At 52.8% G+C, this 24,772-nt stretch overlaps 6 protein-coding genes and 1 non-coding gene across 7 annotated transcripts; 6 read left to right on the forward strand and 1 right to left on the reverse strand.

The window, feature by feature from the left end:
- Positions 1-1,185: 1,185 nt before the first annotated feature.
- Positions 1,186-2,171, reverse strand: J4E90_002998 (uncharacterized protein; the record flags this gene model as incomplete). Its single annotated transcript, XM_051432572.1, has 2 exons — positions 1,186-1,673; positions 1,727-2,171. 2 exons carry the CDS (start codon positions 2,169-2,171, stop codon positions 1,186-1,188), a joined length of 933 nt encoding a protein of 310 aa, XP_051293994.1.
- A 1,098-nt stretch (positions 2,172-3,269) lies between these two features.
- Positions 3,270-4,106, forward strand: J4E90_002999 (uncharacterized protein; the record flags this gene model as incomplete). Its single annotated transcript, XM_051432573.1, has 2 exons — positions 3,270-3,293; positions 3,375-4,106. 2 exons carry the CDS (start codon positions 3,270-3,272, stop codon positions 4,104-4,106), a joined length of 756 nt encoding a protein of 251 aa, XP_051293995.1.
- A 326-nt stretch (positions 4,107-4,432) lies between these two features.
- J4E90_003000 (uncharacterized protein) lies at positions 4,433-6,653 on the forward strand (the record flags this gene model as incomplete). The annotated part of the gene is made up of 2 exons (XM_051432574.1): positions 4,433-4,892; positions 5,143-6,653. 2 exons carry the CDS (start codon positions 4,433-4,435, stop codon positions 6,651-6,653), a joined length of 1,971 nt encoding a protein of 656 aa, XP_051293996.1.
- A 2,213-nt stretch (positions 6,654-8,866) lies between these two features.
- On the forward strand, positions 8,867-9,793 carry J4E90_003001 (uncharacterized protein; the record flags this gene model as incomplete). The annotated part of the gene is made up of 2 exons (XM_051432575.1): positions 8,867-9,081; positions 9,139-9,793. The coding sequence occupies 2 exons, from the start codon at positions 8,867-8,869 to the stop codon at positions 9,791-9,793; spliced, it is 870 nt and encodes a 289-aa protein (XP_051293997.1).
- A 3,126-nt stretch (positions 9,794-12,919) lies between these two features.
- On the forward strand, positions 12,920-13,006 carry J4E90_003002. Its single transcript has one exon. It is a non-coding gene; the product is annotated as a tRNA-Gly (tRNA).
- A 337-nt stretch (positions 13,007-13,343) lies between these two features.
- On the forward strand, positions 13,344-14,452 carry J4E90_003003 (uncharacterized protein; the record flags this gene model as incomplete). The annotated part of the gene is made up of 3 exons (XM_051432576.1): positions 13,344-13,387; positions 13,439-13,809; positions 13,893-14,452. The coding sequence occupies 3 exons, from the start codon at positions 13,344-13,346 to the stop codon at positions 14,450-14,452; spliced, it is 975 nt and encodes a 324-aa protein (XP_051293998.1).
- Positions 14,453-17,055: 2,603 nt separating this feature from the next.
- Positions 17,056-19,520, forward strand: J4E90_003004 (uncharacterized protein; the record flags this gene model as incomplete). The annotated part of the gene is made up of 4 exons (XM_051432577.1): positions 17,056-17,106; positions 17,158-18,147; positions 18,197-18,328; positions 18,378-19,520. The coding sequence occupies 4 exons, from the start codon at positions 17,056-17,058 to the stop codon at positions 19,518-19,520; spliced, it is 2,316 nt and encodes a 771-aa protein (XP_051293999.1).
- Positions 19,521-24,772: the final 5,252 nt, after the last annotated feature.

Genomic DNA, 24,772 nt, shown 5'->3' on the forward strand with positions numbered 1-24,772 from the left:
CGCGCAGCGGGAGGACTGTATATATAAACTTCCTATTTTCGCTGCCTGCTTCTTCTTTATCCATACATTCCTGTTCTGCATATTTAAAGCGTGGAAATGATGATGCATGGCGGCCGGCTTTCTCGTCTCCAAAACACAAATGAAACCAGCATATTGTGTGCTATTCGAAATTGCCAAAAGCGTTTACGTTCAAGTTGATGAGCGGCCATCGGGAGGAGTGGATACATATTTCCCCTCTTCGCTGCCTCTTTCCCCTTTATCCACACGTTCCTGTTCCGCCTATCCAAAAACTCAGAACATAAGAATGATGGCAGCCGTATTGCCGGTCTTCTAAAAGAAATTGGATCAGCATTATCCTGTGCTGCTGGAAGTCTCCGAAATCGCAAAGCCACATCTTTATGAGCACGCAGTGAGCGGGGTATATATAAACTTCCCCTTTGCGCCGTGTCCTTCCTTCTCATCTACACATTGCCAATTCCGCATGCTCAAAAAGCTCTGGAGCATGAGTATATGGCGGCTGTCTCTTCCGTCTCCTGAAGAAGAGAGGAAACAAATCGACGGACTGCTTGCTGGCTTCGCTGCGATCAAAACGGGCGTTCAAGATCGTGATGAAAGCGACGAAGCTGTCCAAAAAATGCTATGCGATGAACTCATGGCCAGAACTCCGGTCCGGGTGATTCAAAATACGGCTTCCTTCGCGACACATGAGTGCGTTGGGAGTGTTGAAAGACTACACCAATGTCTTGATGCTTGTCTCGTTCTGGGATTCGTTTGCTGCGGGTGTATAAAGCCTGGCTCACATATCGTTCTCTCCTCCTTGAATCACCTACGCTGTTCTTCTTCAAATTAAAACTGCGGTCAGTTGATGTCATGTTCTTTTGTGTCTGGTCTCCTAAAAGTAGCAGACAGCAACAACGTGCGTGCGAAAGGTATCGAAGGAGAGGTTTTTGGGGGCGCGAGTCTTCTACCAAGCTATTGCTGTCACTCAAAGGCTGGAGTCAGAAGTGATGTCGTTACCCTGCTTTGTTAGGGCTAGCATACAGGAAGACATCGAGAAGAACACGCGTGTATTGCCCGGGCTCAATCGAATGCTTGTATTACGTTGACCCGATCTAACGTGAGGTCGTTCTCGTCATCTTATCTGGCTCATTCCATCGTCATTACTACCGCACCCTCGCGTCCCTGTTAACCCTGCATCTCAATTCCTCCACTCCCATGGATTACCTCACCCGTACAATAACTGCCCAACGGACTAGCAAGATGCACATAACACGTCGCCATCTCGACCGGCATACCCGGGCGATTCAGCGGGCAAGCACCTACACCCAAGCTGTCCATCGCATCCGCCGGGTTGTTCTTCGTCGCCGGCTGCAGCGGCGTCCAAATGATGCCCGGCGCAACAGCGTTAACACGGATACCATTTGGTGCTTGCTGCTGCGCAAGACCGCGGGTGAAAGTTACGATGGCGCCCTTCGTGGAGGCGTAGTCGAGGAGCATGGGGTTGGACATGTAGGATGCGACTGAAGCGCTGTTTACGATGCAGTCGCCGCGCTTCATGTGTTTGAGCGCGTATTTGGACATGGCGAACATGGAGATGACGTTGGTGTGGAAGGTCTTTTCGGTTACGTCCAGGTCGATTTCGGTTATGTCTGTGCAGGCTTCTTGCATGGCGGCTGTTGTATCATTAGTTTGGATTGGTGATGTGAATGAAGTAACGTGATCTTACCGTTGTTGACAAGTACGTTCAGCTTGCCGAAGACCTTCATGTGTTGCTCAACGGCTTGCTCGCAGTTCTTCCTCTCTCGCAGGTTGAGTTGCATGAGGTTTGCTTTGCGGCCGGCTTCTTCGATCTTCTTCTTGACGTATTGCGCATCCTCCTCCTCTTCGGGCAAGTACACGATGCTGACATCGGCGCCTTCTCTTGCGAATAGGATCGCTACAGCGCGTCCGATACCAGAGTCTCCGCCTGTGACCAACGCGGCCTTGCCTTGCATCAGACCACGGCCTTCATATTCCTTAAGGTAGGGTTTCTGGTTCTCGTCCCAGAACTCGAGACGCGACCATTCTGCTTTTTGATCGGTCTTTGCGTCTAGACCAGGGCCGCCTTCTTGGTTTTGAGGTGTGATCTCTGTGGCAGGGTATGCGGTAACTGGGCCCTTGTTGTCGCTCATCTTGAAGGTAGTGTGACTAAAGGTACGTGTAATTGGCCTGAATAGGATAGAAGAGGTGATTGGCTTCCGGAAAACAAAGTTCGAAGATCTGATGATGGTTGTTTTGAACATCTCTGTCGATCGGGGGGTAGTAATTGTAGGGGCCAGTTTTGGTGGGGTTGGGATTTGATGCGATCGTCATCGAGCGTCATCGTTGGAATTCAACACCACGTCACGACGCTGAGTCTGGACTGAGGCTTTTGAAATTGTTCATTAACCGGTGCATAGAACTGCGATAACGAGCACACCAGGTGTGCATGGGTTTACCCATCTGATTGATGGATGTCGCGTTCTCTGCTCCAAACGCGTCTGAGCCGCTTCCCAGGTGTGCGTGCGTGCACAGATCATCCACGTCGGAAGAGCAACGACACGCTCACAATCGAGGAGAACCTTGGACGAACACCTGCTGAAGGGACGAGGGCCAAGAGTATCGGGTCCGGGACGTATAAGGATATAGTAACTGGAAGATACACCAGCGACCAATCTTAACTCCCGCATTCAAGCTTCTTTTGCGAAGCTACCTAGGTGATCAGGCCTGGAGCATCATTCTTGCCCCCAGCCTCCCGTCGGCAAGGGTGTAACGAAGGCTTGCACGTCCATGGAATGATGATAAGGTCTTGTTGATGCAGGTCGGTCACCGCAGCTCTTCGACTACCCGACGTCTCGCGTTCCAACCTAGGCGCGGCCAAGCGTCCGCTAACTTTCACGCAAGCTGAATTTTCTCATGACCAGTCTGCGCAGTGGCAGGCCGACGACAGCATTTCGAAACTATGTGCCGCGCATTTCATGCTGCTTGAAGAGAACAGAGGAGAAGATGGAGAGTTTCAGGGTCTTGGAACCTTCGTCATGATTCCATTGGAAGGGGGCGCCAGGGCCCTTTCAGGATTAGTTCGACGACCTTACCCCACCGCCCCTGATCCGTGCCGCCTTCCGCTTCCCGTCTCATCTCACCGTTTGTTCTCCAAGTACTCTGCATCAACGCAGACCCAACCGCATTGTCTGTGATCTTTGTGAATACTTGGAAGTGCTTCTCGAACAACATTACTCTCTTCAATCGCCATGGACCCATCACTCGAAAGTGATGTACTAAACCGAAGATCGTTAATTCTAACGTACCGAAATTACAAAAACGACACGGAGTACATCGCTGGTTGGCTCGCATAGACATCGGAAAAATGCGGATACATCAGAGCTATCACCGAGCCTGAGCCTCAGCAGAAAGCGCCGCGGAAGAGGGGAAAGGCAGGCAAAGCTCGTAAGCCAGCCAAGAAGACGCCGGATCCTGTGACCCCAGCTCAATATCCCATACGCGTCTCCGAGTTTGTAGAGATGGCTGAACACATTGCTTCATTTGATCCCAAGATCGAAGTCCCAGCTGCGCTACAAAAAGTTTTTGACCGAGTGATCTTAGCTCGGAGCAAAGTGGCTAGTTGGTTCGAGAGAGGGCACTCAACCGATTACGTCAACAACCACAGGCACTCCTACTTTATCACCGTTCTGGAAAAGGCGGCAAAACTGCTGAAGCCTCTGATACCAGAGACGCCAGTAGTTTCTGAGAACATCAAGCTACAAAACAGGTTCGCCGGGCTTACGGTCGAAGAGACGGACCCACTGGACGAACTCATCACCGAAGTTAAGGAGAAGCAATTGCCCAAAGTCGACCCTATCCCGATTGAGCAAGACGAGGAGAGTCTCGAGCACGACTTCTTCTTCGCTATCGCGACATTTCTTGAGGAGATCTACGACGTGCGAGCATGGATTGTGCGAGAGTGGGATGAATATCGGCAGACAGGTGAAGGTCTCACACGCGCGGCAGTGCTTTCCAATACGGCCGTCGATCTGGTGCGATCTGCTGAGAATCAATTCGATCAGATGCTCGTTCGTCCCAAGAAGTAAGGCTAAGCCATTGTAGTGCCCGTATACACAAGCTGACGGAGATGATTAGATACCCCGCCAAGGATTACCCTGTTTGGACTCTTCCGGCACTGCTCTACGCTCGCATGCACGATTTCTTTTACTACGGCGATGTCAAAGACAATGTCGATAAACTCGTCAAGCCGTCTATGAGAATCCAGACAAACGATCATTTGTGCGAGCAGGGAACATATTGCATGTGGCACGTCTATAGCGGCCTAAAGGTATATTTGTTATCACAGACGGGCCCACTTCACACTCGACAATCTCACATAACGCGAGAGTCATTCGCTAGTGACGCAGACAAAATGGCGCTGGAGGTCTTTGAGACCCTAGAATGGGCTCAGTTCTTCGACGCCGCAAGTCATCCCCATCTGTCTCATTTCGCCGTTGACGAGACTGCTCGGGGTATCAAACACATGATAACTTTCAAAGAGATTCCTATATGGCTCACTGTAGCGGTACAGATGTTCTTTGACGTTGATTCGGTGTTTCAAGAGGAGGGCACGCTTGCAGCGCCTTTCCGCGAGTACAAAGAGACCGTTCGTAAAGCCGCGAAGGATTTCTTCAAAATTGATCCTATCGAGCGGCCGTTCAAGGGATCTGCGGATTCCGACAAAAAGATAGCCTCGATCTATCAGAACATGCGTAATATCTTGAGCGATCATCAAGACTACGCGATTCGTGATCGCTGGAGAAGATTCATCCAGAAGATCAAGGAGGACAAGCATGAGCCACTGAGTAAAACTGTAGACGAGCGGGATTACGGTACGTTTGGATCATATTGGTGTTACAAGAGGGCTAAAACTAACTTGCGACAGTCTTGAAAAGGCATCCGCTCCGCTGCGGGCTTCTGAAGTACGAACTACAGCTACAGCTTAATCACAGAGCTTCCAAAATCGAGCATATGGCGGGCGACATTCATTACATGGCCTGGCTGTATGTTGCGGTAAGCCGGATACTGCACCGGAGATGCCCCGATGGCCTGACATGGAATATCTACTCAACGGTCGACAAGACAAGCTGTTCTTCGGCGAATGGCCAAAGACTCTCGACGAAGTGGGTAAGAAGATTGATCTCGGACGCGGCTACTCCATTGCCAATAAGGCGAGCAATCGGCGTTCAAAGAAGGACACCTGGGACAACAAGCAACTGCGCCGACTCGACGACCCAACTGTGATCGGAGAACTGTTTTTGAAGCGGATGGGTGCGGAACCCAAATCAACAGCAAAAGCCCACGAATGGGTGATGAAGTTAGTCAGCCTGGTGTGCAAGCCAGAGTCGCAGAAGATCTTGGACAGACAAGAAAACTTACCCCAAGGTACTTACGAAACATCGGAGTTCTTGAAGTCCGTGGAAATGCAACGCAAGCCCTTAGCCTTGCTCGGAGAGATTCGCCAGTGGCTCCTAGCGGATGAAAACGACCTGCACTTCGACTGGTTCGGTATGTTGCATACCTGTACAAACATCTGGAAGACAATCATGCTGGCATTTCGCAAGAATCTTGTGTTTAAAGACGACCCTAACATCTACAACTGGAACGTTAATACTGTAATCACTGTACTCAAGACAGAATCTATCGCACAAGACATGGGTACGCCTATGCCAATCTTTGAGGTGGTTTGGGCAACTTTAAAGCAGTTCATCCAGACCACAGTATCAGAGGAGAGCGGCAGCAAAACATGGAAGGGCGATCTACATTTGGCCAAGCTTGTAGATGTTTGCAATCCTGCGATGACGTTGATGAACCCAGGGCCCGTCAGCTTCATGAATCTCTACGCAAACTGGAGTGATGAAGACAAGAGAGACTCTCGTGTGGGCAGAGCAGTTTGGTATGCGATGCAGGCATTTGGTGCTAGGACCGGGAAGGAGAAGAACAAAAAAGAGGGCGCGAAAGAAGAGACAGATGGTGAAGAGTCAGTCAGCGAGGTATCAGCCGCCGAGGAGCCTGTCAACGAGGAACCAGCCGACAAAGAGCCAGTGAACGATACACCCGCGGATGAGGACGAACCCAGCGAGCACTCAGGCAGCCAAGACGATGAGACGGCTGAAATCGACGAAGCAGCTTCGGATGCTGGTAGTGGCATCAGTATTCAGAAATTCTCTTTGGACCTTAATGCGCTAGCTTGCCAGTACAAGAACGGCGGCAACAATATCATCTTCATGGACAACAAAATGAAAGCGCCGGTAGCCATCAGTCGCGCGCAGATGGGCCAGCTACGTACGGCACCCAATGGAGACTTCGTATTGCCCGGCGGACCCCCAAGCCGGTCTTCTCGAGTACAAATGCTACCCCCACGGCAGTCGAAGCGTGTTTGTGGTGTTGGTGCAATAGCTACGACAGAAGATGCCCCCGATCTGTGTGCTTGCGGTCTCAGTCGGTACGGAGTGAGTGCAAGGCCGATACCGACAATGAACACCAAGGCAGCGAAAGTGGAGCACCAATGTATGGGAGCGCTATTCGAAGGGATCGACGTACCGGACCGTGACCTTGGTGACGCTATCAAGGTAACACGGCGCAAGATTTGAGGTTCGCAAAGTTGGAAAGAAAGAAGGCAGACTCGGAGCTCGTGGCATGGGACCGCGGAGGTAGCATAGCTAGTCAATGTATGTAGTCGACCACGATGTCTTCAGCACCTAGGTTTCCTGCTAGCGTTCGCTCCATGATACAAACAACCTTTTTCGAAACACGCTGTTACAGCAACGGCAGTGACGACATTGCGAACGTACCACGTACTGCTAGGTGCTCGCTGGAGATGCATCGCACCGGGCTTCCAACCTTCGACTTTCCTTGCACCTACAAAGGCTCACGGTAAGCAACCACGAGCACGACCTCAGCGCATACCAGAACGTTCGCCTTGGAAATTTGCAGCAAGGTGCAGATCAAAGCCAATGCAGTTGCACAATAGACGCTGGAAATGAAGTTCTCGCACAAAACCAATACCCGGGTGCGTGTTTTCGCTAACAGAGACATGCCGACGGACGATCAGGTAGGTTACCGCTGCTAATACCCATGGGATTGTTTCCGAAAAGCAATTTGAATGCAGGTTGCACGCGGCGCAGCTTCTCAAGATCATCAGGAACACTTCAATGCGTTGCTTTTGATGGACTATTGTACCATACTTGAACGATTGGGCAACAGCAACCCAGGAAATTGCAAATGGCCTGCGCCACGAAATGACGCTGGAACAACACTCCAAGATACCAGGCGTACAACATAGAGTTTCTGTCTTTACTGGCATTCCATGCGCTCGCTTGTTCAAACTGTCGAAAGGAATGGAAAACGACCTCAAGAGGTCGCTCTTGTCCAACTGTGGTGTCCGGAGAAGGTCGACAAAGCGGGGCGCTTGATGGGCGTCTGCGATGTTACTAATCGTGCGACTACCATATTTGACTACTTTGTTTGGTAATCTCCATACGTCAGTAAGCTAATGTCGACGCCGCACACTCCCTACCGATAGTCGTCACGGCCGGTAAACTTCCAAGATGCGCTCGCATGCATCCGAATCCTCCGGATCAGACGGGCGCATAACTCAACGAGGAAGGTCAGGCCTTCTTCGTGGCGACATGTCGATCGTTGAGCGGAGAGCCAGCATCTGGACCAGAGTGGAGGAAAAGTACCAAGGCTTTCGGCAGTGCTCACGCGTGTCGCTCGTATTACCAGGGAGGCCGGAAAGCGATCAGTTGCTACGATTTCAAATGCCCGTTCGGTAAGAGTTCGCCAACCTGCGTTGTTTGAAACATAGCACGGCATTGTCTCAAACAACCAGACGTTTTCGTCGCAGGAGTGAACCAAAATTGCTGCATGCGCCGGTGATGTGTTGGGAAGCGATGGGTCTTGTCGATAGGCTGTTTATCGATAGCCTTCTGGCGGCTGAAACAGCGGCGTCGTGCGGCAGCGGAAGCCCCGTATTCACCCCTGCTGCCACGACACGCAGCCGAGGGGCGATCCGACCACGAGAAAAACAGCCCCAAGTCATTACAAACGAAAATCAACATGACATCACGCCTCTTGATTCGTTCTTTTGCGTGATGAGGTTGATCTCGGTGTTTTCCGAGATCCACCCAAAATCTTGAGACTTCGATGTCTGGGCTTCGGGAATACGAAATGTACGTATGCAAACTCCATATGAGGTTGAGAATGGCACAGCAGGCTGAGACACCGACAGCTGCGTGACAGAATTAGTACTATGCAATAAGAAGGGGCACAGTTCGTCATCTCTACGCCGTACGTAGGCGCGCAGATGACTACCAATGATAGTGGGTGTGTTCTTCTACACGCCGGGCGAACCCAGTTCGTGACTAAGAAACTAGTTCTTTCGTACCTACATTAGCGTCAGGCACACACTCCACCAGCTGAGCGCCGGCGCACCTCTTTGGTCAGCAGGCCGCCTGTCAGAGACAGCAGAAGCCACCGTGCAAACCCCTCACGGGCGTCGGGAAATGCGGGGCGAAAAGTAAGCGCCTCCGAAATGATGGCCTGGACATTCCGGGCACCTTGGCTGCTTCTGGAATGCTGGGTGGTGAGCATTCTTAAGGGCTGCTGCTCGCCCTTGCAGAGGGATATCCTTCACGCTCACAGCAAGCAAGTCACTCTCTCTTCAGTCATTCATTGACCAGTCATTCATTCTATAGCCCGGTGCTATCAACAAAACACTCATTCTTCTTCACATTCTTTACATATACCCACCAACAAATATACCCACAAAACCGTTATCTCTACGACCAACATCAACTCAACCATGTCTATGTCCAAGATCTTCCAGACTGGCGCTCTTGTAGCTGCACTCATCGCTACCGTGGCCGGCCACACCTCTGTCGAGCAGTTCGAGGCTGGAGGCAAGACCTACCCCGGTTTCCGTCAGGCTTCCAAGCAGGATCCTGGCAACAAGTCGCCTGCTTGGTGGACCAACCAGGGCTGGGGATACCAGCCCATCTACGGTGACAAGCTGAGCCAGTACGTTTATACCAACCCTTGCTCTACTCTTTCGTACACGTACTGACCAAACTCCAGCCCCGACATCATTGCCCACAAGGATGCCTCCCCCTCCCCATACACCGTTGAAGCCCCCGCCGGCCAAGACGTAACCTTCCACTGGCACCACGAGGGCAGCTGCGGCTCCGGAGAGGAGGGCTGGGACTGCTCTCACCACGGCTGGACAGCCACCTACATGGCATCCTGCAACGGCGACTGCAAGAACGTCGACAAGACGAAGCTCGAGTTCTTCAAGATCCACCAAAGCGCCCTCCTCGACTACCGCAAGGGCCGCTACTCCTCCGGCCAAGCCCAAGGCCAGACCGGCTACTGGGGCACCGACGCCATCTTCTACGACAACGGAAACACCCAGAAGGTTACCATCCCTTCTGAGATCCCCAGCGGAAACTACGTCCTCAGGACGGAGGTTGTGTCTATCCACAACAACGGCGATGTTAGCCAGCGCCAGTTCTGGCCTCAGGCTTTCAACATCAAGGTCACTGGCGGTGATGACAGCAAGCAGGTCCCTGCTGGAAAGAAGGGTACTGAGCTGTACAAGTCCAGCGATGAGCTTCTCCAGTGGGACCTCTACTGGCACCAGGCTGGCGAGACCATCGAGGATGCGCCTGGTCCTAAGCTCGCTGCTGTCGCTTCCGTTCAGAAGCGTGCTCACGCTCGTGACTTCTCTGCTTAGGCAAACCTTTTTACACTTTCTACCTCTTCTTCTTCTTTCTCCGTCTGCTTAGGGATGGCTGGTCGCATGCTATACGGGTTAGCTGCGCGGATTACAAAATGGTGTATATGGGCATGGGTTGGGGTTTAGGCTTTCACGGACTGGGACTGGGATTCTTCTTCTTCTTGGGCATCACTTTCGATCGGACTGGGTCTTTCGGTTAGGATGATGCTGCGACGACCTTTTTATGATTCACTTCTTAGATACTCTTAGGCATTACTGCAATGCAATTTTCGAGCACTGCGCTCAACCCCACAATGGCTCTGATCTTCATGGTTTCGTGACGTATTTTTTGTGTTTTTTGTGGCTTGTGCCAGCTAAGTGTCCATCGTGTGTATAACTCGTGACCGTCTGCATTTGCTTGCCCATGTGGATTCCGCTTGACTCGCCAGATCGCAACTTTGCTCCCCTGGTCTCACAAGATGTACACCCTCGTTGGGTTTTCGTAGTGCTCGCTCGGTATCTTCACGCCCTTACGGTCCTGCCATTGCACACCCATAGTCCATGCATGGAGACGCATCATCATCATCCACCAGACATCTTCGTATGAGAACTTCGCAAAGCTGGGTCCGCGACGCTCCATCTTCTCGACGAACTTTGGTACGTTCTCGGCGTATATGTATGCACGTTCGGTAAAGATTGGATCTCGATTATTTGGAAGAGAAGCGCTGTCTCGTGTCTTGTCGTGTCCGTTGCTGATGTTCTCCTCGGCTTGCTGGAGGCTATGAGCGTTGACTTCGATGTGGCAAGGTATAAGGTCCGTATATAGTAGGTCGAAATCTAAGCCCTCAGTGCAGCAGAAAAATTGTGTTGTGGCATCAAAAGCTTGTCGAAAGATTGGCTCTGTGTTCCACAGTCGATAAGACCTCGCGAAGAATTGAGGACTTTGTTTTTCCCAGGAGTCATAAAAGCCTAGCACGTGCTTGCATGGCTCCGAGAGTGTTGTTGCACGCCTTTTGAGCTCGGATCTCCACACGTTACGTGACTCATGTCTTTCGCCCATTGTTGTTAGCGGGAACGGGAACGGGTTATCGATCACGTTTGTTGAGAGGCCATCGATTGGGAGCCATCTGCACCACAGCCCAAGGATATCCGTGAAAGCGGGAAGTCTATGAGCAGGATCCTGATGCGATAAACTTGCTTCCAAAACCTTTTCTCCGTCTGAACATATATTCAGCTCCCATATCGCACGTCTCCAGTTCGCACTTCCAGGCGTTTGCATATTCCTCAGATAAAGGCGTGGTGCGGTGAAAAAGCTTTTGACAGGGAAGGGTACTCCACTGCTGGAAACAATCCCGAAAGTCAACTGACGTTTGTAAGCTAAGACTAACAGTAATAAATCTTGCGGCATCTTGTGAGCTGCGCCTTGTCTCAGACACATATCTCAAAATTCGCTTTGAGCAATACCTTGCATTTGACAAAGTCGTCGGGAAGATGTGGGAAAACAGTGGCAACCCGTTTGATGTCTCATACGTACCTGGTCTGCAACTTTGCTGGGTATACGTTTCATGACGATTTGTTCAGATGCACCCGTGCTGTATTCCACCACCAGTCCCATGCCGCGTACGATAGAGGTAGACAAGCTTCGACCGCCACCGACTGCACGCATTATGCCTTCATCGAGTCGAAAATCTGTCCAGTTCATTTCTAAAGTGTAGGCCATAGTGATCAAACAGCCGAGCGTAGTACTAGCGATCGGTCGTACAATGTCTGGTGGCATAAAATCCCAAGAACGAGTCTTTCCTATGTTCATGGACAATTAGGTAAATCTTATCTTTTACCGACGCCTCTTGGTGATGTCTTACTCGAGATGCAGATCGATGTCAGATCCGTTATATTTCCACGAAACTCTGGTTTCATGAAGCCCCTTTCGTCCCTTCCCTGGACGTCATGAATATCATTCAGTAGATCAAACCATGTAGCTACATCTTCACCTATGTCTACGCGTGTCGAAACTCTTTCTCAGCGTCTGCATCCCGGAACAGTTTGTATTGCAGGAGATTGAATGCTTACCTTCTTTTTCCCGGCGGTTAGGAGGGCAAAAAGTACCAACGCGTGAGGCCCGATCACCCAGCAATGCAGCTGGCTCCGAGCGAGTAATCAGATATCGTGATATCTTTTGCCTGAGAAAGGCGGCATACTTTGGGGGTCGTCCATTTTCGTTCAAATAGAAAGAACGTCGCCATTCACACTCAGTCATTGTGGCGATCTGGAAATGAGGTGTCGCCACCTTGACTTCGTATCGAAACGAGCTCCTTTTCATAGTTAACACACTGGGGATGATGATAGTGGATCTTTTCCACGTTGGACAATTGACCATCTGAATTTCAACTCAACCAGTTTGTACCAGTCTCCAATCACGGAGCGCTGGCATCTACGATACCCATCCGCTGTCGAAAAGAGTTGTGCAATGAGCTGACCAGCCGAGATAACCAAGGCGGAGATCGCGATAGCTAAGGCTGCCGTTGCCACGTCGGTTTCGCTGACCATGCTGCTGTGTATTCGTTGATGAAAGGATGAGGCGTAGGTAGATTTGGAAAACCAAGAGTGAGGTGTCGACAGGACACTGGAGATCCTTCGGGTACTGCTGCATTAATCTATATGCAGCCTATCGCCTCTGCGGACTAACTTCGCCCAATCTCTTTGCGAGCAAGACGTACCCCTGCGATATCGACAGTGTGATACTTGTTCGCGCAGTGCAGGTGAGCTGCTGCGAGCGAACCAATTGCCAGATGCACCGTCGTGCACCCACCTCGGATGATCGAATTATGGAAGATTGCTGGAGACGAAAGAAGTTGCATCGTAACAAACTTTCGATACCTTGTAGGTTATTGCTGTGCCGCATGCAGTGTAAGTTAGCATGGAGAAGGCGCAGACCCAAGCGCCAGCACCCCGCTCCTGCCATCTCATCCCACCTCAGCCCCGCCATTGCATGCGCCGGCTAATACAAGACGCCATAACAGCTTTGGAGCTATGAATCGGACACAAGATACCGTGACTGTTGAGCTGCATGAATCAAAGACCGCTGGACTCGTGCTATGCATGGCTATATAAACGCACGAATCCAATCATTAGCTAATCTTCACCGCGGCAATGGTTTAAGGGTAAAATCCAAGCTTCCCACGCTTCATACGTAGCCTGCTTGGGCTCCGAGTTCGAGTCTCGGTTGCCGCAAACCTCAATGTTTTTTGCTCCTGTAGTTTTCATGAAGTTTGCCGCGCTTTCAAACTTCAGCGCGTCGGAGTAGAAAGGCTTCTCTTTTTGCGCACTGCCGCGACATGACATCCATGGATTAGCGCAGCGCGTAGAAACAGGAAGAACAGAGGGGATTGAGAAGTGACTTGGGAAGTAAGTACCGCAAACAATAATGTGCGATGGGAGTTGAAGACGTGCGTGAGGCTAATGTGGGGTTCAGCAGCCGCCCGTAGCGCTGCGTCATCGCTCCCAAACACGATCCAGCAGCTCTCCAGCAACACCAAGGCACACCCCACCGACCCCTCAACCACCCGATATGGCTTCCAAGATCGAAAAGACCCTTGCGCGACAACGCGAGAAGTAAGTCCAGACCTCGTCACCGCGCAAGGAATTATTGCTAACCCCGCCCAGGATCGCAGAAGGCCAATTCTACGAAGCCCACCAACAACTCCGCGTAATCGCATCCCGTTACACCAAAGCCTCCGATTGGGCATCCGCAACCTCCATCCTACACTCTGGCGCGCTGTCTCTCCTGCAAGCAGGTCAAGGCGGTTCCGGCGGCGACCTATGCATATTCCTCCTCGACGTATACAACAAGGGGGAGGTGAAGGTGGACGCCGAGAGCAAAGGACGACTACTAGGCCTTCTACGCGCGTTTCCCAAGGATGAGCCCACAAAGAAGAAGTTCGTGGGCGAGATGGTAGCATGGAGTAGTCGATTCGGCGATTATCCCGCCGGCGACCCAGAGATACACCATGTCGCTGGAGGACTATACGCTGAAGGTACGCCCATCACACCCCCTACTCTACTCCACATCCCACGACCCGAATCCAAACCAACGATACTAACACACCAACCCCCACAGACCTCGAACCCTACGAAGCAGAACGTCACCTCCTCCTCGGCACCCAAGACTCCGCCTCAACCCTCTCCTCCCTCCACTACTCCTGGTACACCTCCGACGCACCCCACACCGCACCCCTCTACCTCGCCCGCGGCACCCTCCCCTACCTGCTCACAGGAAACCTGCGCGCCGCAAACAAACACTACCTCCTCTTCACCTCGTCCCTGCAACGCGCGCCGAACCCGCCCACGCAGCCCGTCTCTACAAAAGCCTCCGACTTCACCGTGTACCCTTCGTTACCGCTGTTGAATTTCTTGGGGCTACTGCTTCTGAGTGTGGAGCGCGGGGATCCGAGTTTGTGGCGGCAGTTGAAGAGCCATTATGCGGGGGATCTGAAGGATGTGAATTGGGGGGAGGCGTTGGATCAGGTGGGCGAGATGTATTTTGGGATTAAGATTCCGAGGCAGGGGAACCCGATGTTTGATATGCTTGGGAGTATGTTTGGGGGTGGGATGGGGGGTGGTGGTGCGCCGGCGAAGAAGGCTGTGGGTGGGAGGCCGCCGGCTGCTGGGCTGGATTGAGCAGATTGTACAGATACGGGGTGCTAGATGGAGAGGCTCTGCGCTTGCATTGCCTATATGGGATGTGTTGCAGAGGCGGAGGGAAAGCTTTCCAGAACTAGGCACGAGATACAGCAGAAGAGATACCATTTCACGAGACGAGGTCAAAATCTGGAAGCGATTGATGTGTTCATTCAGTCATCTCAAAGCTTGTAAGCTTTTGTCTATACCTACCATGTCCATCAAATACGTTCTTCCTTCTTGCATCCAGGCGACCACCTTACATAGGCACAGTCTTCTCCTTGAACACAACGCCATACTGGTCCTCAAGCGTCTTCATCAACGGGCGGCAGATCTCAGGACTCATAGGAGCAAGGATACCCTTCTCACTCAGCGTACCATCAAGCACCTGCTGCACCGCAACCGCGCAAGGAACACCAACAAGCTTAGCCATAGCGGAGTAACCCTTAGGGTCACCGTAGTCAGCCAATGTGCAAGTGCGAACAGCCTTGCTGCCGTCCTTGTTCTCAATCTCGAACCTGTGCTGCAGCATGACCATATCGCGCTCGTCGTTCTCGTACTGCATCTTCTTCTCGAGGGTAGCGCACAGGGTGTCAAGCGGGTTACCGCGAGCCTCGATCTGCTCGTCGGAGATGAGTCCGATCCAGCGGAGACCAGTGATGATGCGGTCCTTCTCTTCTGTGCTGGCGAACTTTGTCCGCGAAGAAATGGCCCAGATGAGGTCTTCGTCCTTGTCGCTGCTGGCGCCAATGATCTTGGCGGTTGCGTCGCGCCAGGTGCGCTTCTCGCCTTCCTTGAGGAAGTCCTTGGGGTCTTCCGAGAGGAAGCCAATGTCGACGAGGCACTTGATGTATTCTGGGAAACCTTGGTAGCGCAGGGTGCCGCGGATGATGGTCTGGCACTCGGGGATGTTGTAGCGCTCCTTGTAGGGTGTGGAGTCGCGGTTGGGGTATGCGACGAAGGCGTAGCCGGGGTAGATGAAGTAGGGCTTTGCCTCGGCCATCAGCTCGGGGCCCTCGACTGACTTGACCTTGCCGTCTTGGTAGAAGGCAGCCTGGTTTCGGAGCGCGAGGAGTACACCGCGGGACGACCAGGAGAACTTGTAGCCGAGCGGGTTGTCTGAGCACTCTGGTGCGGGGAGACCGCCGCAGTATGACTTGAAGGAGAGGATCTTGCCACTGGCCTTGTGCACCTCGTCGATGGTGAGGACGGCGGAGAGATGGTCGACACCGGGGTCGACACCGATCTCGTTCATGACGGTGATGCCGGCCTCCTTGGCTTGGGCGTCGAGCTCCATCATCGCGGGCGAGACGTATGAGGTTGTGACGACGTTCTTCTTCTTGCGGATCGCCGACTTGATGACCGTCGCGTGGTATGTGTAGGGGATGAGGGAGATGACGACGTCGACCTTGGCGACTTCGGCGTCGAGGGCGTCGGCATCGTTGACATCGAGCTGGGCGTTGTTAGCAGGGAGCTATATATGTGTGGAGTATATGCTCGTACGCTGATGGCGTTGGTGTTGGGGATGCCCTTAGCCAGGTCCTGAGCCTTCTGGAGGGTACGGCATGCTACTGTGACCTTGACGCCGGACTTCGCGAGCACGTCAACAGTTGGGCGTGTACTGTAACTGTCAGTTTGCTGTAAATTGAGATGGTTGATAGATGACTTACACGAAACCAGCACCGAGCAAGAGAGCGGTCCTATCACCAATTAGCCAAATCCCACCACATCAATCCCAAATGAGCACCTACTTTCCGCTGTATGCTCCAGCAGCCGCCCCGCTGACGTTGCCCATAAGGTTCTGTACTTTGTCTGCATCATCAATTAGCCAGATTCTCCTGCGTCCATACTCTTGACTTACTGGTGATGGCCTCCATGATGTGTGATTTGGATGTAATTGCCAAGATGTGAAAAAGTTTGGGGCGAGATTATATCTTTGGCGTTGACTCCGGATCGGAATAGAGAGAAATCGGCGGGGTTACTCCGTCATCGCTCCTGAAAGTGGGGCATGCGCGGCGCGTCACGCTGGAGATCTTGGGCTTTGGCAAACCGATGGATGCTCCGAACTCAACCACATCTTGGGCAAACCACCTGGTAATACGCGTGCAGGACTGTGTATAGACTCCTGGCATTACCGTGGTTCAAGTTCACTGTTGCCTGGGCGCATTCTTTAGGAGTATATCGCGATGTACAGCGCGATAACGATCAACACGGTCAATTGCAAATTTCATCTTGCTAAGCAGCGTCCGGAATCTATATGAGCATTATGCACGATTATTGCAGTGCATCTGTCTTATGAGCCAGTTCTTCATCCCAATTCGACTTAGAGAAGATGGGACTGGATTGCAGAACATCTGGTCTGGGGCATCTCGAAAAGGGAAGTGGGTCAGCGAGCCGCGCCAAGTCAGCTAGGTCGTATTTCCACTAGCACGGTTTCCGCGGACTTGCCAGGTACGCGTTTCATATGCGACGACGACGAGCACCACCATCCACAACTTTGGACCAGAACTAAACATAGCAACTTTTACTGTGACCTACTATTTCGCTTACAACAGAAGTGTTTTGCAACCACACACGACAACCAGAACCAGGCAACCGCCATCATGCCCTCAGCCGTGGACCCTGATGATGACCTGTGGGTGGCCATCAAACAAGTAGATAAACCCATATGAGTGTGCGCATATTATGTGTACTGACAGAAACAGATATCCCAGTCATCCGTGGGCTCAGACTATATCGACCAGCTGATCCCCATCATGAAAGACGCACGCTACTCAAATCAACTGCAAATCACATTCGATCGCTATGCCAACGATCGCGAGAGTGAGATTGAGCGCATATGCAATGCGAATCATCAAGACTTCGTTAGCTCGGTCGACTCACTACTGAGGATACGCGACCAGACCGTACAGATGAGTGGTGAGATCTTGCAGCTTAACGAGTCGATCCAAGAAAGTATCGAGAAGCTAGCGGAGCAGAAGAAGGCGCTGGTTGATTCGCGAGGCGTGCGCCAAAATATTGATGAAGCGTCGCAAGCGCTGAACGCGTGTCTAAACGTATTGCGCATTGCCAACTCGGTTCAGGACATGCTGAGGGAAAAGAACTACTACGCGGCGTTAAGAGCTTTGGATGAGTTGCAGACGATTCATTTGAAGGAGATCAATCGGTTCAAGATCGCGAATGTGATCGAGAAATCTATACCGCAGACCCAAGAGCAGATCAGAGAAGCAGTCAAGAACGACCTGAGTACGTGGCTTTACCGGATCCGCGAGTCGGCGCAATTTTTGGGCGAGGTTTCATTCTACTACACCGACGTACGGAGAACGCGCAACCAAGAACGCGCCGAAGCCGACACACGTTTTTCAAAGTTCAAACTGAACTCAGCAATAGAACTCGTGGCCGACGAGACCGATGAGTTTGACGTGCTGAACAACGAAGAAGCTGGAAACGAGACGGACTTCTCACCCTTGTTTGAAGCTATGCACATCAACGAGACGCTCGGCAAGAGCGAGCAGTTCCGAGCGGAGTACGCATCAGATCGGCGGACGCAGAAGGATTTGATCATACCGAACAAGCTCGACCTATTGGATGAGGAGTGTAGTGACTTGAGCAGCTTGCTGGAGAGTATCGCGGGATATGCGATTATCGAGAAGGCTACCATGTCTAAAACGCTCAATCTACGGTCGCAGGCTGATGTGCGTAACATTCTCTTATTCACGCAGAGCACTGCTAACAAGAGTACAGGTGGACGAGCTATGGGACTCGATGTGTCAAAGCGCGATCAATCTCATCACGAGCCAGCTTCATACCGTTGAGAACGATGAACTGCTCCTGAAGATCAAGGGTCGCATAGCGCTCTTCATGCTGACTATGGAGGTCCGTCACTCATTCACAACTCCGCTAGTCCCTCTACTGACTGCCATAGAAATGGGGCTACTCCGTCTCCGCAATGAACGACCTCCTCCTCACCCTCTTCTCCAAGTACTCCTCCCTTCTCAAAGCCCGCTTCAGCGAAGACTTCAGCGAGATCGTGCATACAGACGACTACATGCCCATGCCCATCAACTCGAGCGAGGAGTACGATAAGGTCGTCTCGGTATCCTGGTACAATCCTCCGGCGTCCAACGAACCCCTCACCTTCCCCTGCGTATTACCCTTTTCGCAGATGTATCCGCTATGCTGCATCGATATCCGGAATTTCCTCAATCAGATCTACTTGTTCAGCGACGACTATTTCCAGAAGAGCAGTGTTATCGATGAAACGCTGAGGCAGAGTCTGGATGAGCTGTTGTGTGAGAAGGTCTGCGGGAGCTTGATCGAGAGGCTGAGTAGTCAGTATCCTGGGCAGATTGTGCAGATCTTGACGAATTTGGAGCACTTCGAGAACGCCTGTGTCGAGCTACAAGACCTGCTCTTTGAAGCTCGTTCCTCGCCATCAGCAACAGGTCCTGTTGTTCTCGCAGCAACTGATCGTTTCGCCAAAGCCAAGAATACCGCCTCCAACCGCGTCTTCGAGCTCGTAAACAGCAAGATCGACGACTTGATCGAAACAGCAGAGTACGACTGGATGGCCACCAAGCCCGAGACGGAACCATCGACGTACATGTTAGAGCTGACTAGATATCTCTCCAACATAATGTCCTCGGTCCTTCTCGCCTTGCCCACAGAAATCAAAGAGTTCATCTACTTCGACGCCTTATCGCACGCGTCCACCGCTATCCTCGATCTCCCTCTCGCCCAACACATCAAGCGTATTTCCCCCGCCGCCGTCGCAACTCTCGCCAACGACACCGCGTTCCTCAGCCAATTCGTCAGCTCGCTCAACAACCCCATCTTGATGGAGAACCTAGACGAATTGACACAAACAGTCGCACTGATGGGCACAGACGACTCCCTGGAGTTCTTCGACATCGCGCAGAGGAACAAGAAGTACAGCAAGGTAGACCAGATGAAGGGCGCTATCTTATTGGAGAAGGTACAAGAAGGGGCGCAAGTCGCGGCACAGAGTCCCACTGTAGGCGGCAAGGAGCGTTTCGGTACGCTAGGTTCTAGATTCGGTATTAGATAGAGTGTAGCCTGTCAATCTTCACATACATTTCACATGACAAGAGCAATGCAACATGTGAGCCAGGAGGCATTCAATACGTTCTATCCCTTCATTCCAACACGCCAGAACGCCGTGAAGATAGCCACGCCGGGCTATCTGGTATCATCCCGTAAACTATTGTACATACGTATGCAGCAGACCACCCCAAACCAATCTCTATCTACTCGTCATCCTCCTCCTCATCCCGAGCGACAACAACCCCCTCATCCCACTCCTCCCCCTCATCTAACACCATACTAAACTCCCCCGCCAAAGCCAATTCATCGCTCGCGCTCAAAACGCCTTGAACGTCGCCCGAAGCGATCTCTTCATACACAGCCGTAATGCCGGTAATCCGGCACACGCGCGCAACACTCGCCATCATGACGAGCCCCAGCATGGCGAAAGGGCCGACGGCGACAAGTTGGCTGAACGTGCTTCAAAAAAAGTTAGCATCCCGTTCATCGTTCATCGAAGCCAACTCAGCTCAAGCCAGCAAAAACTTACTAATACCAGCCATGCACAACTCCCTTATCCCAAAACCTCAACCTCGCTTCCACTTTGCCCTCCCGCTCCTTGACCGGCCCCCTCTCCAGCTCCTGCAGCAGAAGCCCAATCTGCCGCCGGAAGCCGTGCAGGGATTTCCACCACGTGCAGCGCTGGTGCTGGTTTCGGTTGCGGGTGAAGATCTTGTTGAGGAGCGTGTGGATGTCGTGCAGCATTGCCATGTCGTGCGAGGGTGCGTTCAGCAGCGCTGTGGCTGTGATGGTGGGTGGAGGGGAGGGGGTTGTGGGCAGGGTTGGGTGGTGCGGGAGGGTGAATGTTGTTGTTGCCATTTTGGTGGGCTTGATGGTGGTGGGGTTTGTAGATGGGTGGCTTGAGGTAGTGGAGATGGAGACGCGTTGATGGCTTTGTAGGCGTGTTGTGGGTGGTTTTGAGTCGCGTTGGCTGGATGTAGGTGCCCGGGTTGTGTGGGCAGCCGCGGATATGGGGTATGTGCGTGCGCGAGACTGGATATTGTATGCGCGGGAGGATGATGGCTTCAATTCCCGAAGGCAAGTAGCAGAGCGCAGAGGTATTGAGTCGCGGGTTGCGATGTGATCTGGCGGTACTACGGTGGTGTTGGGAGTAATCGCAAAGGCAATGCGAAGACGGTCGTTGGAGAGGAAAATTTTTGCGCGCCGACTTTTGAGAAAACTAGCTACTCTACGACCTTGAGACTGAAAACGAAGTGACAGTGAAGATGAAAAGCGGTGACGCTGGTTTGCCCACGAGGTATAATTAGGGGTCTATGCGAAAGGTCATAGGTCTTGGGGATTCGGCGCGATGTTCCTGACTGACCGCGATGTCAAATGACAAACGGCAAACGAGACAAGGTCTAGCTTAATCTAGGTAACGCACACGTGCGCTGTTGTTGATGAAGCTGCAAAGAGTGCGAATGTGAAGTAGACGAACCTCATCTCAAGAGGTCCGAATAATCTTTGCATGCTTATAGCTTTCGTCAACGAGGAGGTCAGGGATGCGGTGTGGCGCGAGAGTTCTAACCGCCAGGGACAATAATTCTGCCAACCTTTGATCATGAATTTCGCGATACTGGCTCTGGATGGCTCCTGAAGTTGTCTGAGGTGGAATGCAGGCCTAAACCGTGTCTTGTGCAACAAAGTCGGAAGCAACAAGCCTACGGGAGCGCGGAGTCCAGATGCGGCGAGGCAGAGGATGGGCGGGTGATGCGTTCTAGGGTCGTACGGCTTTTCAGCTAGACGTCTCAAAATAGGAGAAGCTGAAGATGATGTGCGTGGTTTTCCGTTCTATTCTCAGGTATGACCTGTCGCGTGCCGTGGATTCGACGGGGAGTCTTTGATCGTGTGGTCGAGGTAGGCGGAGATGGCGAGAGCCATTCGAGGGGCTCGCCGAGTCCCACGATATCCAGATCGGCCCTGAAGACTTCAGCAGCTGCAAGATGTTCTGATCTCGAGTATCGAAGGAGTGCAGTCTTGTTGCAGTCTTCTCTGCCATACTAAGCTTGCTGCATGTGGCTGCAAGCGTGCTTCGGGGATGCTGGTAGCCGTGCGGACCCCCTGGCTTGGTACGATATTGAGATTCTTTGTGGGGTAAGCTTCCAGCCTCCCTCCACGACGCTGCCTCAACCACACCACCACCACGATGATCCCCAACACCAAGCTGCGCTCGCTCAAATTTTCAGAGCTGGCAGAGGGAGCTCACACGACCAAGACAATGGGTCGATGAAGCTTCGCCAGCCGCGGTGGTGATCGGGCTGAGCTCCTGCGACTCAATTCTCCACAGCAGCCACCCGCGCCGCCTCCCATCACCCCACTCGGACCATGAGAAAGGTAGTAATAGGACGACCATACTCCTGATGATCTCCGCGAGAGCTTCATGCCCCGTGCAGGTCTCTGTCGTGGGTGTTCTCACCGATGGCTTCGCTGGCGGTTCGAGGCGGACTCCCGACGCAGCCTCTGACTCTGCTAACAAGCCACCACCACGGTGGGGGCGGCAGCAAGGTCTCTAGCAAGCCTTGCAGCTTCATCAGGTACTTGTACATAGTACAGTGGCTCCTGTCGTTGACTCGGTCTGCTGCAGGTTCGCCAGCGCATTGACGCTGACACCCAAGACAAACTCAACCCACAGCCCCGCTGACCACCGTCGACCGCAACGGAGACGACAAAGAGCATTGCCCCATCAGCTGGGCTGGCTTCGGCGAGCCGCATACTCTCCATCAATACCATGCCAGGCCAGGCCACGGCGGCGCTGCCGGCGCGTCGAAGCGGACCCCCGAAGCAATCACATCTAGCCCCTCAACACCAACGACGAGACATTCGAACAAGGCAATACCCACACACAAGGATACTTTGGCGGGAGGCTTCATGCATGAGGCTGCATTGCATCGAATCGGCTCAGGCTGCTCCGCTGGCTACGAGGGGGCCTTTCGAAGGCAATCGCAACTTTGACCCATTGTAGGTCGGCGACCACAATCGATGCGAGCCTCCTCACTGCAGTGCGCCGTCGATCACACTCAAGGGAAGTTTCCTTCGGGCCGCTGCTCATATCAAAGTTCTTGGAGTCGACAGCTTCGTCGATCTTCTGAACCACACCTCCCCAGGCAAGCCAAACACAAAAGGAGCGACACCAGCGGTAAGTAGGGCTCGATCTGTAGCTATCCATGCTTGCAGATCGCAGCGCCATGTCGCATTGACTCACGCAGGAAGCCTCTTCGTCGATGGTCGCACCCCACGGCGGGGCTGGCAAGAATCCGAACGCGAAGCAGAAGACCCTTGTTGCACACGATGCCTCGACGCGACGAATACAATCGAAGATCCCGATCCACTACACCCATGTCAGACCCATAACCACTCCAGCAATACAACATTGCGCTGCTGTCGAAGTTTTGCGGAAGCGGAGACACATGCGCGACTAGACGGCCCGTCTACGGCATCCACACACATGAACTGTACATTCGCAGATCGGCCCGTCTGTGTATTGCCAATGCGACCCGCTTGATACGACATACGAGAAGAAGCAAGAAGTTCGTCACAACGCTGCCATGGCGCATGCGAATGCGAATGCGTCGTACATCCTGCTGGAAGAGGGCACACCAGCGAGCATGAGCGCATCGGAACGCCCCACCGGCTGACAATGGAGACAAGTTGCCAGTCATGTAAATACAAGACTCCACAAGCTTTGGACTGCCTCGTTTTCGCTTTCGTTCGATAGATGGCCGTCTCCACAACGGCATCATGGCCTGCAGCACATATAGAAGCGGGTCAGGGCTGACAGACTGTTGGTGATCTTGCCGCGACGCAAGAAGGACCCCACGGCCCTTCGCAAGCAGTTCATGGCATCTTCCACCATGACCACGGTAAAGCTTTTAGTCTGCAGGGCGCGTGACGCATGACCATCGGCGTGCAGACCTTCAGCTGGAACTGGTTTCCATGATGGCATATTCCAGAGATGATCTTACCGTTGTGCCTCAGCAATCGTAGCATGATCGCAAGCCTTACGACAACGAGCAAACGAAGGCGACCAAAAAGAGCAAGGAGTTGGAGTGGTCACCATGCGTATCCTGACTGTGTTGAACTGCACATGTCAACGTAGGCCTGGTCGACGTCGCTGCGAAAGACACGGAGTTCCAGCAAAGCTGTGAGTGATCTGCTTTGGTTCAAAGTGGCTACGGTGATCTCCGGCCACTCGAACAGCAGCGTTCCCAGCTTCAGCACCGGGTTTAACTCGTGATGTGCCCGCATTCGTTTTGGTATTGCTGAATTGTCCGACGACGATGAAAGGTATGTTTGATGAGTCCTTGGAGCTCCAAGATCGGCAAACATCGTCAGCGATACAGCCACCACAGGTATGGACTCCGGAATCAATGCACATGCTGGCATAGACATGCTCTGAGCATGCTGCTCACCGACAGTCTCTTGCGATGTCATCAAACTCAGTCCGGCATACTCACGCCTCCAAGCTGTCAGCATGTTGTCGGACGACGGCCAGACCCATCTCATGCAGCACGAGATCATCGGTAGGCGCCTCATTCAGCACCCTGAGCGCTCGGACTACTGCTTGTTGGAAGTGGTCGACCAGCAAGCTCGAAGACAACGGATGCCAGTGCCCCAGGAGCCCTGTTTGCCTGTCTCGGCCGATTGTGGCCTCATCTCTCCTTGCGTCTATCGAGCAGGGCGAAGATACAGGCACACTAGCCATCGTCATTAGGCTCAACCAGCCGGCTTTGTTCGGACCCTATAGGCGTTGGTGCTGGTGCTGGCGCTGGCGCAGATGCAAGCCATGTCTCGTCTTCGACCTTGTCTACGGCTAAGGCATCCGACTTAGGCTGACGTTTCAAGCTGCCGCGGCCTCAGAGCTGTTGAGTACACAGGAAGCGGACTTGTGCGCAGTCCCCTGACCCTGGGAACGCCACGTCTGCGGCCTATAATAGCTTCAAGTCTACTCGACCCTGAAGTAGAAGCCGAAGCCATCCGGCTAGGAGTTGTCTCCGAAGAAGAATGATCAAGACGTCCGCCACAAACTCGCTACCATGCGCGACATACGCCATTCCATTGTTTCGGTCCAGAGGCGTCTGCGGCTAAGATGGCGCTCGGTAGTGTACCTGTCTTGACTCAGGGGCTGGCTCGGTACGAGCTAATCGGCGCCAGCTTCGTCAGCCTGAACTTCAGACGACGCGGGCGAAGGATCAGGATGTCTCCCTTGCTGTACTCGTC

The sequence above is a fragment of the Alternaria incomplexa genome (genome assembly GCF_024043165.1).
Source record: "Alternaria incomplexa strain BMP 0042 chromosome Unknown scaffold_3, whole genome shotgun sequence".
Lineage (NCBI taxonomy): Eukaryota > Fungi > Ascomycota > Dothideomycetes > Pleosporales > Pleosporaceae > Alternaria > Alternaria incomplexa.